Genomic DNA, 12462 nt, shown 5'->3' with positions numbered 1-12462 from the left:
ACAAATGTTCTTTTATTAAAAAAATTATTTATTTGAAAGAGTTATAGGGAAGCGGAGGAGGAGGAGGAGGAGGAGAGAGAGAGAGAGAGATCGAGATCTTCCGTTCACTGGTTCACTCCTCAGATAGCCACAATGACCAGCACTGGGCCAGAAGCCAGGAGTGAGGGGCTCCATCTAGGTCTCCTATGTGGGTGGTAGGGGCCCAAAACCTTGTCCATTTTCTGATGTTTTCCCTGGGTCATTAGCAGGGAGCTGGGTCCAAAGCCGGACAGCCGGGACAGGAATCTGCACTTACATGAGTACTGGCATCAAAGGCAGCAGCCCAAGCTGCTACACCACAACACTGCCCCACCCTTCTAGACTTGTGAGAGGCCAGAGCTAGGCCATGACAGGCTTCTCACAAGACAAAGGAACTGACTAGGCCCAGGATGCGTCTGGTATGCAAAGATGAAACCTAACACTGGGCAGTTCTTGGTCCGGGAGGACCAGGTGGAGGCAACCAATAAGGTGGGCCGTCCTTGGTCCTGCAGGGCCAGGGGAAGGAAGGAATAGGGCGTAATACTTGTTTGCGCGGGGACTATAAAAACCCCGACCGGGACTAGAACCTGGGGTGCCAGCGCCACAGGCAGAGGATTAGCCTAGTGAGCCGTGGCGCCAGCCTTTTTTTTTTTTTTTTTTCCTGTTCATTATTTTTAATAACAAACTTGATTTGATATATTCTTTTTGGCTTTGCTATATGTTCCCCTGTTTGAACTTTGTCCTTACTGCCTGTCAGAATGTTCTAGAAACACAATTCCCAGCAAGGTGATGCTGTGCTGGCACTTGGACAAGATAACTGATGCCTAAAGAACAGATAAAGCAACGCTTAATAATGGCCTCCAAGTATAGTTGCCTAGGGATCACTTCTTTTAAAAAACTTTTATTTGAAAGCCAGAGTTACAGACAGAGAGGAGAGACACAAAGAGAGATCATTCATCTGCTGGTTCATAGCCAAAAGGCCACAATGGCCAAGGCTGGACCAGGACAAAGCCAGGAACCAGGAGCTTCATCCAGGTCTCCATCTGAGGGCCCATAGGATGCTGGCGATGCAGGCAGCAGATTAACCCACTAAGCCACAACAGAAGCCCATAGATTTATTGGGGCCAGTGCTGTGGTATGGTGGGTAAAGCTGTCACCTGTGGCAGCAGTTCAAGTCCTGGCTGCTCCACTCCAATCCAGCTCCCTGCTAATGCACCTGGGAGAGTAGTGGGGCATGGTCCAAGTGCTTGGGCCCCTGCACCCATGTGGAGGACCCCAAAGAAGTTCCTGGCTCCTGGTTTCTGCCTTGCCCAGTTCTGGCTGTTACGGCCATTTGGGGAGTGAACCAGAGGATGGAAGACCACTCACTGTCAATCTATGGCTCTCCCTCACTCTGTGTGTCACTCTGCCTTTCTAACAAATACATACATTTTTAAAATAATAGATTTACTTATTCAAAAAACAGAGTGACAGAGAGAGGGAGAAAGATCTTCCATGAGGTGGTTCACTTCCCTAATGGATGCAACAGTTGAGCCTGGGCCAGGCAGAAGCCAGGAGCCAAGAATTCCATCCGGGTCTCTCTCATGGATGGCAGGTGCTCAGCCACCTGGCCGATCATCTGCTGCATCCCAGGCATTACTAGCAGGGAGCTGGCTGGGACCTGGAGTAGCAAGGACTAGAACTGTGGCTCCAATATGGATGCAGACGTGCTAAGCACTTAGTCCACTTGGTTTAGCCCACTGGGCCATAAGGCCCACCCCTACTTCTTTGTCTTGAGAAGCTTTATGCCCTAGCTCCTAATATCCTGGAAGTAATGCCTTCCAAGCTTCCTTCTTGGAAAATGCCTGCCACAACCCTCAAGGCTTGGGTCGTGAACCTCTTAAAATATTGGTGTGGGGCTAGTGTTGTGGCACAGTAGGTTAAGCCAATGCCTGGAACACCATCATCCCCTGTGAGCTCCAGTTGCTCCACCTCTGGCCCAGCAACCTGCTAATGCACCTGGAAAGCAGCACAAGATGGCCGAAGTGCTTGGTCCCCTGACAGCCTATGGCAGACCTGGATGAAGCTCCTGGCTTCTGGCTTTCAGTTGGCCCAGTTCTGGCTGTTGTGACTATTCTGGAATGAACCAGCAGGTGGAAGAACTCTCTCTCTCTCCCTTTCTCTCTCTAACTCTGCTGTAGAAATAAATAAGTAAATATTTTTAAGTTTTAAAGAGAAAAAAGTCACTCTATTATCTGCAAATGACAGTTACAAACGCCACTGTAGGTCTAATGGTTCCTATAGCAAAGGCTTCAACCCATGAAGATTTACAACATGGCAAGAGTCCCCAGTGCTACAGGTTAACCAGTGTGTGTGTGAACCGTGCCTCTCTAGGCTGGTCTGGAAAGGAAGCATCTCTTAGATTTCATTTCCATTTCCTGACTTCCAAAGCAGAGTGTACCTGTATGTGCCATTCCAAAAATTCTGTATTTTCTTAAAGATTCCATCAAAGTTTATTGGGCATTGGTTGGGAATCAAAAAATAAAGTCCTGGGGCCAGTGCTGGGGTGAAGGGGGTAAGGCTGCCGCTACATTGCCGGCATCCCCTATGGGTGCTGGTTTGAGTTCTGGCTGCTCCATTTCCGATCCAGCCTCTGCTATGATCTGGGAAAGCAGTGGAAGATGGCCCAAGTCCTTAGGCCCTGGCACCCATGTGGGAGACGCTGAAGAAGAGGCCTAGCTCCAGCTGTTGCAGCCAACTGGGGAGTAAGCCAGTGGATGGAAGACTTTCTCTCTCTCTCTCTCTCTCTCTCTCTCTCTGCAACTCTGCCTTTTAAATAAAAATTCTTTTAAAAAACAAAAACAAAACCAAAGAAAAGTGCTTTTATGTAGTGCTGACACTAGTGCTTTAGTTTACAGTCCTTTTAAAAATGATTTGTTTATTTGAAAGGCTGAGTTACAGAGACAGAAAAAAGAGAAGGATTCCTTCTGCGGGCTCACTTCCCCATTGACCACAATGGCTGGGGCCGGGCCAGGCCAAGCCACAAGCAAGGAGCCAAGATCATTACGAACATCCTGGAGGAAGAGATGTTCGGGGTAGCAGAGGGACTTTGGGAAGTGGAGAGGCATTAGGAAAAACACGATAGATGTGGAGAGAATTTTCAATCAAGTATCCGGGGTGGGCACTGTGGCACAGCAGGCTACACCAGCTCTCAGGATGCCTACATCCTACCGCTCAGTGCAGGTCTTGCAGGGTAGCCCAGCCATTCATGCACCCTTGACCACAGAGCAGTCTTCCACTCAGGGAGGGTCACCCTCTTGGATTGAGTGGAGGGACGCACATGGAGTGGTGAGGGAAGGAGGGACACTGGCCTAGCCAGCCAGATCAGCGGAGTTAACCCCCACGACCGATGGATGACAGACATGGCTGCCCTCTCACCCTCGTCTCGTCAGGGCCTATTTGATTCCTGGGCTCTGTCTGATCCAGCCACCTTCTAATCCACCTGGGATGCAACAAATGACGACCTAAGTGCTTGAGTCCCTGTCACACATGTGGGAGAGCTGGATGGAGTTCCTGGCTCCTGTCTTAGGTCTGGCCCACCCTGGCCGTCCAAGACATTGGGGGAATGAACAAGTAGATAGGAGAACTCTGTTTCTCTCCCTCTCTCTCTCTATCTCTCTCTGACCACTCTGCCTTCCAAATAAAGAAATCTTTAAAAATAAGCTACCTTCCCGGATTCCAATCACCTGGTTCTTCAAACATCAGCCCACAGAAGGCAGGTGGCTATGGTAGAAAAGCAGTAGTATAGGGCCCAGAATATTGCTTTATTAGTAACGAATGTATTTCTAAGACCTTGATGGTCACCCTCAGAAAGATGGAGAAAAGGGTACCGCAAGAACAGGACATTCACTTTCTTAAAAGTGAGAGAAGTGGAAAGAAACAGGGCTTGGGGTTCAAAGACAAGCTGGGGCTGGGTCGGTGGGGAGCCGGGATTGGCGGTCACCCCTCTAGGTGGTCTCTGCGCCTGTCCCGGGGTGCCCCCTGGGTGTCCCCGGGGGATCCCATGCAGCTCAGCCCCTCGCCTTCTCCTAGTACCGCTACCCAAACGGACGTTTCCTGAAGCAGGGCGCAGTGGGGGCAGGGGCGGAATCCTCGCCCCATGCTGCCCGCCCACCCGTGTCAGCCAGGGAGAGGGCACCGCGGAGGAGCAGGGGGCAGGTGCCCAGTCAGCTCCTGGTCGGCCTGGGGATGCAGATCTGCTCCCTGCCACAGGTCCGCAGGGGGCCAAGGGCCTGGAGGCAGTGGGAGGCGACCGCTCACAGAAGACAGGGGCTCCAGGTCCCAGCTCCGCGGAGGCCCCGCCTCCCGCCCCGGCCCCCTGCGTCCCAGTTCCTCAGGCCTGGCCTGCTTTGCCCTATTGTTGGCTGGGCCAGGAATCCTCTGGTCGGGCAGGCAGGCTGGACAGTCCTGTCGTTATAATTAGAACACTCCTCAACAAACAAGGACTCCACCCCAGGCACCAACCCCAACCCCAACCCCACCCCTACCCTGGGATATCAGGCTGAGTCAGAACTCAACATTAGCATCCAGAAGGTTCTGTGAACGTGTGCCAGCCCTGCCAAGGCCCGGGCTGTGCCTGGTTTCTCCTGATTCTGCCTGCCAGCCTCTTCTGTAGGGAGGTGGGGGCTGGGCTAGGAGAAGCTGGAAGGGGGAGGGAGAGCCTGGGGGGGGGGCACACACCCAGGGGCTCAGGATGCTCATCTGGCCTGGCCTTTACTCCCGCCCCCTTCCTCTGTGTCTGTGCCTATGAAGGTAGCTTGGTGGGTATTATAGATAGCAGCCTGGGAGTGTAGGAGCTGAAAAGGATGAAGATTGGTAAAGAAAATGATTTTTCACAAGGAACCGAGGCAACAAGGTCTGAAAGCTGAGCAGCCATTGCACCTGAAGTCACAGCTTTTCCTCTAGGAACTGCGAGATGGGCTTCACCCCCTCTCCCTGGGGCTGCTCGGAGGAACCGCCCCCCATACACCAAGGGGGCACTTAGGTCGATAGCGCTGTTCCGCTCAGCTCCTGGGAGGATTTTCAGGAGCTCCATGTCCAGAAAAGCCCCATCCACCATTCCCAGAAGATGAGAGAGGGAAGAAACAGGGACTCAAACGCACGCCCATGGATCTGCAGTCTGTACGCACCGGCTCTCAGGGCTCTCCTAAGATGCCGCCCTACCACAGGTGTACTTCTCCTCAGTAACGTGACAGCACGCTCACGTTACTTAAGTGGCCAGGGCCTGGGCAGGCCTATCCCAGGAGTTAGAAGCTCTATCTGGGTCTCCCACGTGGGTGGCAGGGCCCATGTACTTGAACTACCTTCCACCCTTATCCCAGGTGCATTAGCAGGGAGCTGGATCAGAAGCTGAGCAGCAGGAACCAAACAGGCGCTCACAAGAATGCCAGCATTCAGGCTGCTATGCCACAAACCAGGCCCATGTATTCTTCCCCTTACAGAATAAAACAAGCAAGTTAGGGAGCCAGTAAAACAGTGCAGGACGAGTCTCAGGTCACTGGTTCTGGATTACCTATCACCTGGATGACCAAATCATGCTGAACACCTTTGTTCTGCTCTGCTCAGCTTTGAGAATAAAAAGGTTGGACTGAATGGCCTGTGCCTAAAGATATATTTTTAGATTCTGAGGACTGTAATGCCATCGTCCTCCAACTGGCCCCAGCCTTGGAAGCACCTCATTAAGAATGACTAGGAAGACGGTGGGGCCTGGGGGAGGGCAGATTATGGCCTAGCCAGTTAAACCACCATCTGAGATGCTGGCATCCCATATGGGCGCCAATTCAAGACCCAGCTGCTCCACTTCTAATCCAACTCCTGTGATGACCTGGGAAAAGTATCAGAAGATGGCCCAAGTGCCTGGGCCCCTGCACCCACGTGGGAGACCTGGAAGAAGCTTCTGGCTCCTGGCTTCAGCCTGGCCCAGCCCTGGCCATTTCAGTGATTTGGGGAGTGAACCACTGGATGGAAGATCTCTCTTTCCAGCTATCCCTCTCTCTCTATCTCTGTAACTTTGCTTTTCAAATAAAATAAATAAATCTTTTTTTAAAAATGAATGACTGGATGTCAGATGTGAGGTGTGACTCCCCCCCCCCCAAAAAAGGGGGAGGGGGGAGAGAGAGACGGAGTAAATTTCCTAGAGCATACTCTGAACAGGCAATATGGCACTGTCCTGTTAATTCCTGACGTCACCTTCCTGGGAAACAGACATGAATTCTGCTTTGAGGTAAGCAGACAGAGACTGGCGTGTTTAGTGTGCAAGTTCTTGACTGGAAGAAGAGAAGCACAATGGCTTCAGAAGGAAGCAGAGTGCAGGTGCAAACCCGGGCCTCGCACAGGTTTGTCCTTGCTGCTGGTACGGCCAGGGCTCCCACCTCACTGCATCTTTTGCAATTTAGTTGTTCAGAAGGCAGCCTGCAGGCTTCATATTTTAACTCTTTTGTTTTCTTCTGGATAGGCTTAGAAATTTACCAGTTTTAAAATAAATTTAATTGGGGGCCGGTGTTGTGGTGTAGAGGGATAAGCCTCCACTTGTGGTGCTGGCATCTCATATGGGCACCGGTTCTAGTCCCAGCAGCTCCTCTTCAGATCCAACTCTCTGCTATAGCTTGGGAAAGCATATAAGATGGCCTAAGTCCTTGGGCCCCTGTATCCACATATGAGACCCAGAAGAACATCCTGGCTCCTGGCTTGGAATCGGCAAAGCTCTGGCCATTGTGGCCAATTGGGAAGTGAACCAGGGGATGGAAGACCTCTCTATCTCTCTCTCTCTTTCTCTCTCTTTTTCTCTCTCTGCCTCTCCTTCTCTCTCTGTGTAACTCTGACTTTCAAGTAAATGTAATGTCTTTTAAAAATAAAAATAAAATAAATAGAATTGAAGGGAAAACAGTATTGTTTGAGATACTATAAAAAAGGGAGAAGAAATGAAGACCCTCTAACCCCAGGCTGAGGAAGGCCTGAGCTCACTCTGGGGAGTCACTGTTCTTGCACTCCACTCTCTGTCCACCTGCTTTTATTGTATCTTTCTTCATTTTAATTAGCAGGGAGCTGTATGCAAAGTGGAACAGCCAGAATACCAAAAGGAGCCCATTGTGATTCTAGCAGTTCAAGCAGCAGCTTTACCCACTGCACCCTAGCGCCAGCCCCACAGGATACTTCTTCGCAGTGCCTGATAGCCCTCCAGCTTAGGAGAGCTGAGCCTCATTCCTTCCAACTATCACACCCAATAAAATTCTCATTCCATAATAACCAAATTAATTTCTCCCTGGGGTTCTCGTTGTCACCCTATATAGCAACCAAATCTGTCACTGGGCTTGTGCAGTGGGAACCCCTCAGTCTAAAAGGCAAAATCCAGACGACCCTCCTCCTGTCAAGAATAGGCGCAGAATATGTTCTATAGATGAGTGGCTTTCCAGGCCCAGCCGTGCAGAGAAACTACACAAACGTTAGGGTGGTAACAGTACTCAGATGCGTGGCCACAGTGTGTGACGACGGTCTGGTTCCCGGAGGACTCGCCCAGTGCAGGTTTTATGCCACCAGAGCAGCAGCAGCAGCAGCAGGAGCAGAGCCTCATCGCCACACCTGCCTGCCAGGCAGCGGAGATGCGCTGGGTGCCGTTGGCTTCAGACCAGCAGCGCAGTCTTCTAAACTGCAGGTGTGTGGAGCAGAGCGCAGAGAATTCAGAAGTGCCGGTGCTGGGGCTGATGGCCAGACTGCTCCCAGAGTGGGGGTCAGACTAAGGGTCTCCCAAGTGCTGACACGTGGCATTGCCGGTGAACAGGGGGGAATCCGCAGCCAGAGTCTGCATGGAGAAACGGAAAATTCCTCAGGCGTCACCCGTCTGTTAGAAGGTGATTCCCTGGGGAGCTGTGCCCTCGTCAAAGCACTGCCTGTCTGCTCCAGGGTGCCTGCACACACAGCAGAGGTATTTCTTGCAACATAGATAAGATCAGCAAATGAAGGAACACTAATAGAATACCATGGGTCCCACGAAGCAGTGTTCTCATGGTGGGCATGAGACACACAGGGAGAGAGAAAGTGTGTGTGTGCGAGTTTGAAAACGCCAAGGGGGAGAGCAGGCCTCCTGCGTCAAAAACTGCCCCCTCCCACTGTGCACAGACAGGCGGGTGCGGGACAGGTGTGTTTCTCAGGGGGCGAACTCAGCGCTATTATTTTAATGTCTTCAGGGGCCGAACAAGGAGTCTTGCCTCCCATTAAAAGATGAAAGACAAAAGGGCAAAGCCCGTGACCAATGTAATTGTGGCTAAAACATGAAGGAGGTGCGGGGAGCAGGATAAAAACCTCAGTGGATGAATTCAGTGCGGCCACGCCTGAGGCTCTGCAGGAGTCAGAGCTAGCATCTGGCGTCAGCCCCTTCAGCCTCACCCTGGCGGTTCCCTTCACCATTGCCCCTGCCAACAGCTGTGGTGCGTGGTTGGTGCTGTTAGGAAGCCGGAGCGGTCCGCCCCACGCTGCGAGCTCACCACTCTGCTACACTTGTCCTGAAAGTGGTTCACAGCTTAGGGCCCCGCAGGGACTCGCTGATTGAATTGGGACGACGAGTTCAGAACCATGGTCCCAATCACCAAGCAGAGTGAAGCAGGAATTGAGGAGCAGGCAGAAAGGGGGAGGGGCTAACCGGACCCACGCTGGGGGGCGGGGGGGGCGGGTGAAAGAACGCAAGAAACTCCCAAAGCCTTAAGTCTCCAGCATCCTGTGGATTTTTTTTTTTTTTTTCTGCTAACCTCCATCCAGTCCCAGGCAAAGGGGAGCTACTGACACAGCGCTGCCCTCCCCCACCTCAGCGCTCCCCGACCTCGGTCAGAGCCGCCCCCGCATCCTAACACCTGCTGTTCACGGGGTCCCGGGTCTTTTCTACTCCAGCATCCTGGCCCGATATTCCACACTGAAGTGAAAAACTGTCCGAAATTACACTGCACCGTTCCCTCCGTTCCCACTTTAAAACTACGAGGAGAGCGCTCCGCGGGGAGGGGCCGGGTGCGGAGGGAGGGAGGGGCAGAGCGCCCCTCGGGCAGCGCCCCCCATCCGGACCCCGGGAAGGAGACCCGAAGGCGCCCCTTCCCCGACGCCCCCCACCCACAACGGGCCCTCAGAGCGTCCACAGCTCGCCGAGCGCCGTCTCCTGCGGGAAAGTCCCGCAGCCTCTGCGCTCTGGGAGTCCGCGCACCCGCGGAGCCCTCAGTCCCCCCTTAAACCACGGAACCGGTGTCAGGGCCGCAGCCGCAGGCGCCCTGCGGTTCCCGCATTAACACTAAGGGGTCCAGGCACCGCCGCCGCGCAGGCGGAGCCCGCAGCCGCCTCCCGCCCCGCCGCGGCTCCCCCGCCCCGGGGCTCCGGGCCGCTCCAGCGACTCCCAGAAGCGTCTGGAAAGTTCCGCGGAGGGCGGGCGCCCCGGTCTCTAACGGGTGCCCGGGAGCCCGAGGGCGGGGCGCGAGCCGAACCCCCTGGAAGATTCCAGACCGGCGGCCGCCCCGAGCTCGCCGATTGGCCGAGGCGGCGGCAGGCGGGGCGCGGCCGCGACGGATAAAGGCGGCTGCGGGCGCCAGGGCGAACGGCAGAACCCGGGCGGCCCCCGACCGCGGCTGACTGCAGCGCACACGACCGCGACCCTGCTCGGCGGCCGGACCCCCAGGACCCCCAGCGCCAAGCCCGCGGCCCCGCAGCCTCCCAGGCCCACTCTGCGCGGCGCCGTCCGCCTCCAGCTCCCGGCAAGGACCCGGCTCGCAGCCGCCTTCCTCGCCCGCCGCCCCCAGACCCCCGGCTCGGTGCGCGGCCGAGAGCGCGCGGCAGCGCCATGGCCAAAGGCACGGCGATCGGCATCGACCTGGGCACGACCTACTCGTGCGTGGGCGTGTTCCAGCACGGCAAGGTGGAGATCATCGCCAACGACCAGGGCAACCGCACGACGCCCAGCTACGTGGCCTTCACCGACACGGAGCGGCTGATCGGCGACGCGGCCAAGAACCAGGTGGCGCTGAACCCGCAGAACACCGTGTTCGACGCGAAGCGGCTGATCGGCCGCAAGTTCGGCGACCCGGTGGTGCAGGCCGACATGAAGCACTGGCCGTTCCAGGTGGTGAGCGAGGGCGACAAGCCCAAGGTGCAGGTGAGCTACAAGGGCGAGAGCAAGGCGTTCTACCCGGAGGAGATCTCGTCCATGGGATGGCGGCCGCCGTGGCTCGTTGATGATGCGCAGCACGTTCAGCCCCGCGGTGATCACGGCCCGCGTCCTTCGTGGCCTGCCGCTGACTCGCAGCGGCAGGCCACGAAGGACGCGGGGGTGATCGCGGGGCTGAACGTGCTGCGCATCATCAACGAGCCCACGGCGGCCGCCATCGCCTACGGGCTGGACCGCAGCGGCAAGGGCGAGCGCAACGTGCTCATCTTCGACCTGGGCGGGGGCACGTTCGACGTGTCGGTGCTGACGATCGACGACGGCATCTTCGAGGTGAAGGCCACGGCGGGCGACACGCACCTGGGCGGCGAGGACTTCGACAACCGGCTGGTGGGCCACTTCGTGGAGGAGTTCAAGCGGAAGCACAAGAAGGACCTGAGCGGGAACAAGCGCGCGGTGCGGCGGCTGCGCACGGCGTGCGAGCGCGCCAAGAGGACCCTGTCGTCCAGCACGCAGGCCAACCTGGAGATCGACTCGCTGTTCGAGGGCATCGACTTCTACACGTCCATCACCAGGGCGCGGTTCGAGGAGCTGTGCTCGGACCTGTTCCGCGGCACGCTGGAGCCCGTGGAGAAGGCGCTGCGCGACGCCAAGCTGGACAAGGCGCAGATCCACGACGTGGTGCTGGTGGGCGGCTCCACGCGCATCCCCAAGGTGCAGAAGCTGCTGCAGGACTTCTTCCACGGGCGCGACCTCAACAAGAGCATCAACCCGGACGAGGCGGTGGCCTACGGGGCGGCGGTGCAGGCGGCCATCCTGATGGGCGACCAGTCGGAGAAGGTGCAGGACCTGCTGCTGCTCGACGTGGCGCCGCTGTCGCTGGGGCTGGAGACGGCGGGCGGCGTGATGACGCCGCTGATCAAGCGCAACTCCACCATCCCCACCAAGCAGACGCAGGTGTTCACCACCTACTCGGACAACCAGCCCGGCGTGCTGATCCAGGTGTACGAGGGCGAGCGGGCCATGACGCGCGACAACAACCTGCTGGGGCGCTTCGAGCTCAGCGGCATCCCGCCGGCGCCGCGCGGCGTGCCGCAGATCGAGGTCACCTTCGACATCGACGCCAACGGCATCCTGCACGTCACGGCCACCGACAAGAGCACGGGCAAGGCCAACAAGATCACCATCACCAACGACAAGGGCCGCCTGAGCAAGGAGCAGATCGAGCGCATGGTGCAGGAGGCCGAGAAGTACAAGGCCGAGGACGAGGTGCAGCGCGAGCGCGTGGCGGCCAAGAACGCGCTCGAGTCCTACGCCTTCCACGTGAAGAGCGCCGTGGAGGACGACGGGCTCAAGGGCAAGATCAGCGAGGCGGACAAGCGGCGGGTGCTGGACAAGTGCCAGGAGGTCATCTCCTGGCTGGACGCCAACACCCTGGCCGACAAGGACGAGTTCGAGCACAAGCGGAAGGAGCTGGAGCAGGTGTGCAACCCGGTCATCAGCGGGCTCTACCAGGGTGCGGGCGGCCCCGGGGCCGGGGCCGGCGGGGGCTTCGGGGCTGCGGGCGCCAGGGGCGGCCCTGGGTCCGGGCCCACCATCGAGGAGGTTGATTAGGGGCCCTTGGTGGGTTCCCACGTTTATTTTGAGAGGTGGCTGCGACTCCGGCCTTTCCGTTCCCTTGTATGCTGTTCTGCCTCAGCTCTGAGCTCCATGTGTTCTTCGCTACTGGGACTAGATTTCTCCTGTGCTGCTGAACTTACTGTGTCCAGTTTTATATGCAGCGACGGTGTATAGTCATATTTTTTGCATATTTGTACTAATGAAGCCAATTTCATTTGTTACTTGAAGGAAAATAAACCTCCATAAAATTTGAATGGTGTCTTGCTGGTGTCTTTATTTTATGTGGTCAGAATGTGGTGACCAGTTGGCTTATGGTGTGTGAAGCTGAAGGCCTCCTGCCTCAGGTCAGGACAGGGGGCTGGACAAGCAAGGTTATGCTGCATGTGACCCTTTTGGGTAAAACTGAGTCCTTGGGTGGATGATTGGGTGTTGGCTTTGGGATGGAGGGGCGTGGCCACCACAGACCCTGGTGTCAGAATGAGTGAGGCTGGCTGGGTGCCTCGAGGTGAGTGTGCAGGTAGGGCCATGCAAAGATGCCCTGTAACTAAGTCAGTAGGAGGGTGTTCCTGGGTAGTGGGAAGAACAACAGGCATTCATCCCATTCTGACGTGCAAGGGTAACAAGTTATTTTCCCATTAAAATCCCTGTTCTCC

The 12462-nt window shown here is 56.1% G+C and overlaps 1 protein-coding gene across 1 annotated transcript; it reads left to right on the top strand.

Annotated features, from left to right (window-relative positions):
• Nucleotides 1–9633: 9633 nt before the first annotated feature.
• Nucleotides 9634–12063, top strand: LOC133755791 (heat shock 70 kDa protein 1B-like). Its single transcript, XM_062185869.1, has one exon. The coding sequence runs from the start codon at nt 9869–9871 to the stop codon at nt 11801–11803; it is 1935 nt and encodes a 644-aa protein (XP_062041853.1). The 5' UTR covers nt 9634–9868; the 3' UTR covers nt 11804–12063.
• The last annotated feature ends 399 nt before the right edge of the window (nt 12064–12462 follow it).

The sequence above is a fragment of the Lepus europaeus genome, chromosome 3, assembly GCF_033115175.1.
Source record: "Lepus europaeus isolate LE1 chromosome 3, mLepTim1.pri, whole genome shotgun sequence".
NCBI classification, from domain to species: Eukaryota; Metazoa; Chordata; class Mammalia; order Lagomorpha; family Leporidae; genus Lepus; species Lepus europaeus.
Note: the sequence above shows the minus strand (reverse complement) of the source record. Positions and strands in the feature narration are given on the sequence as shown.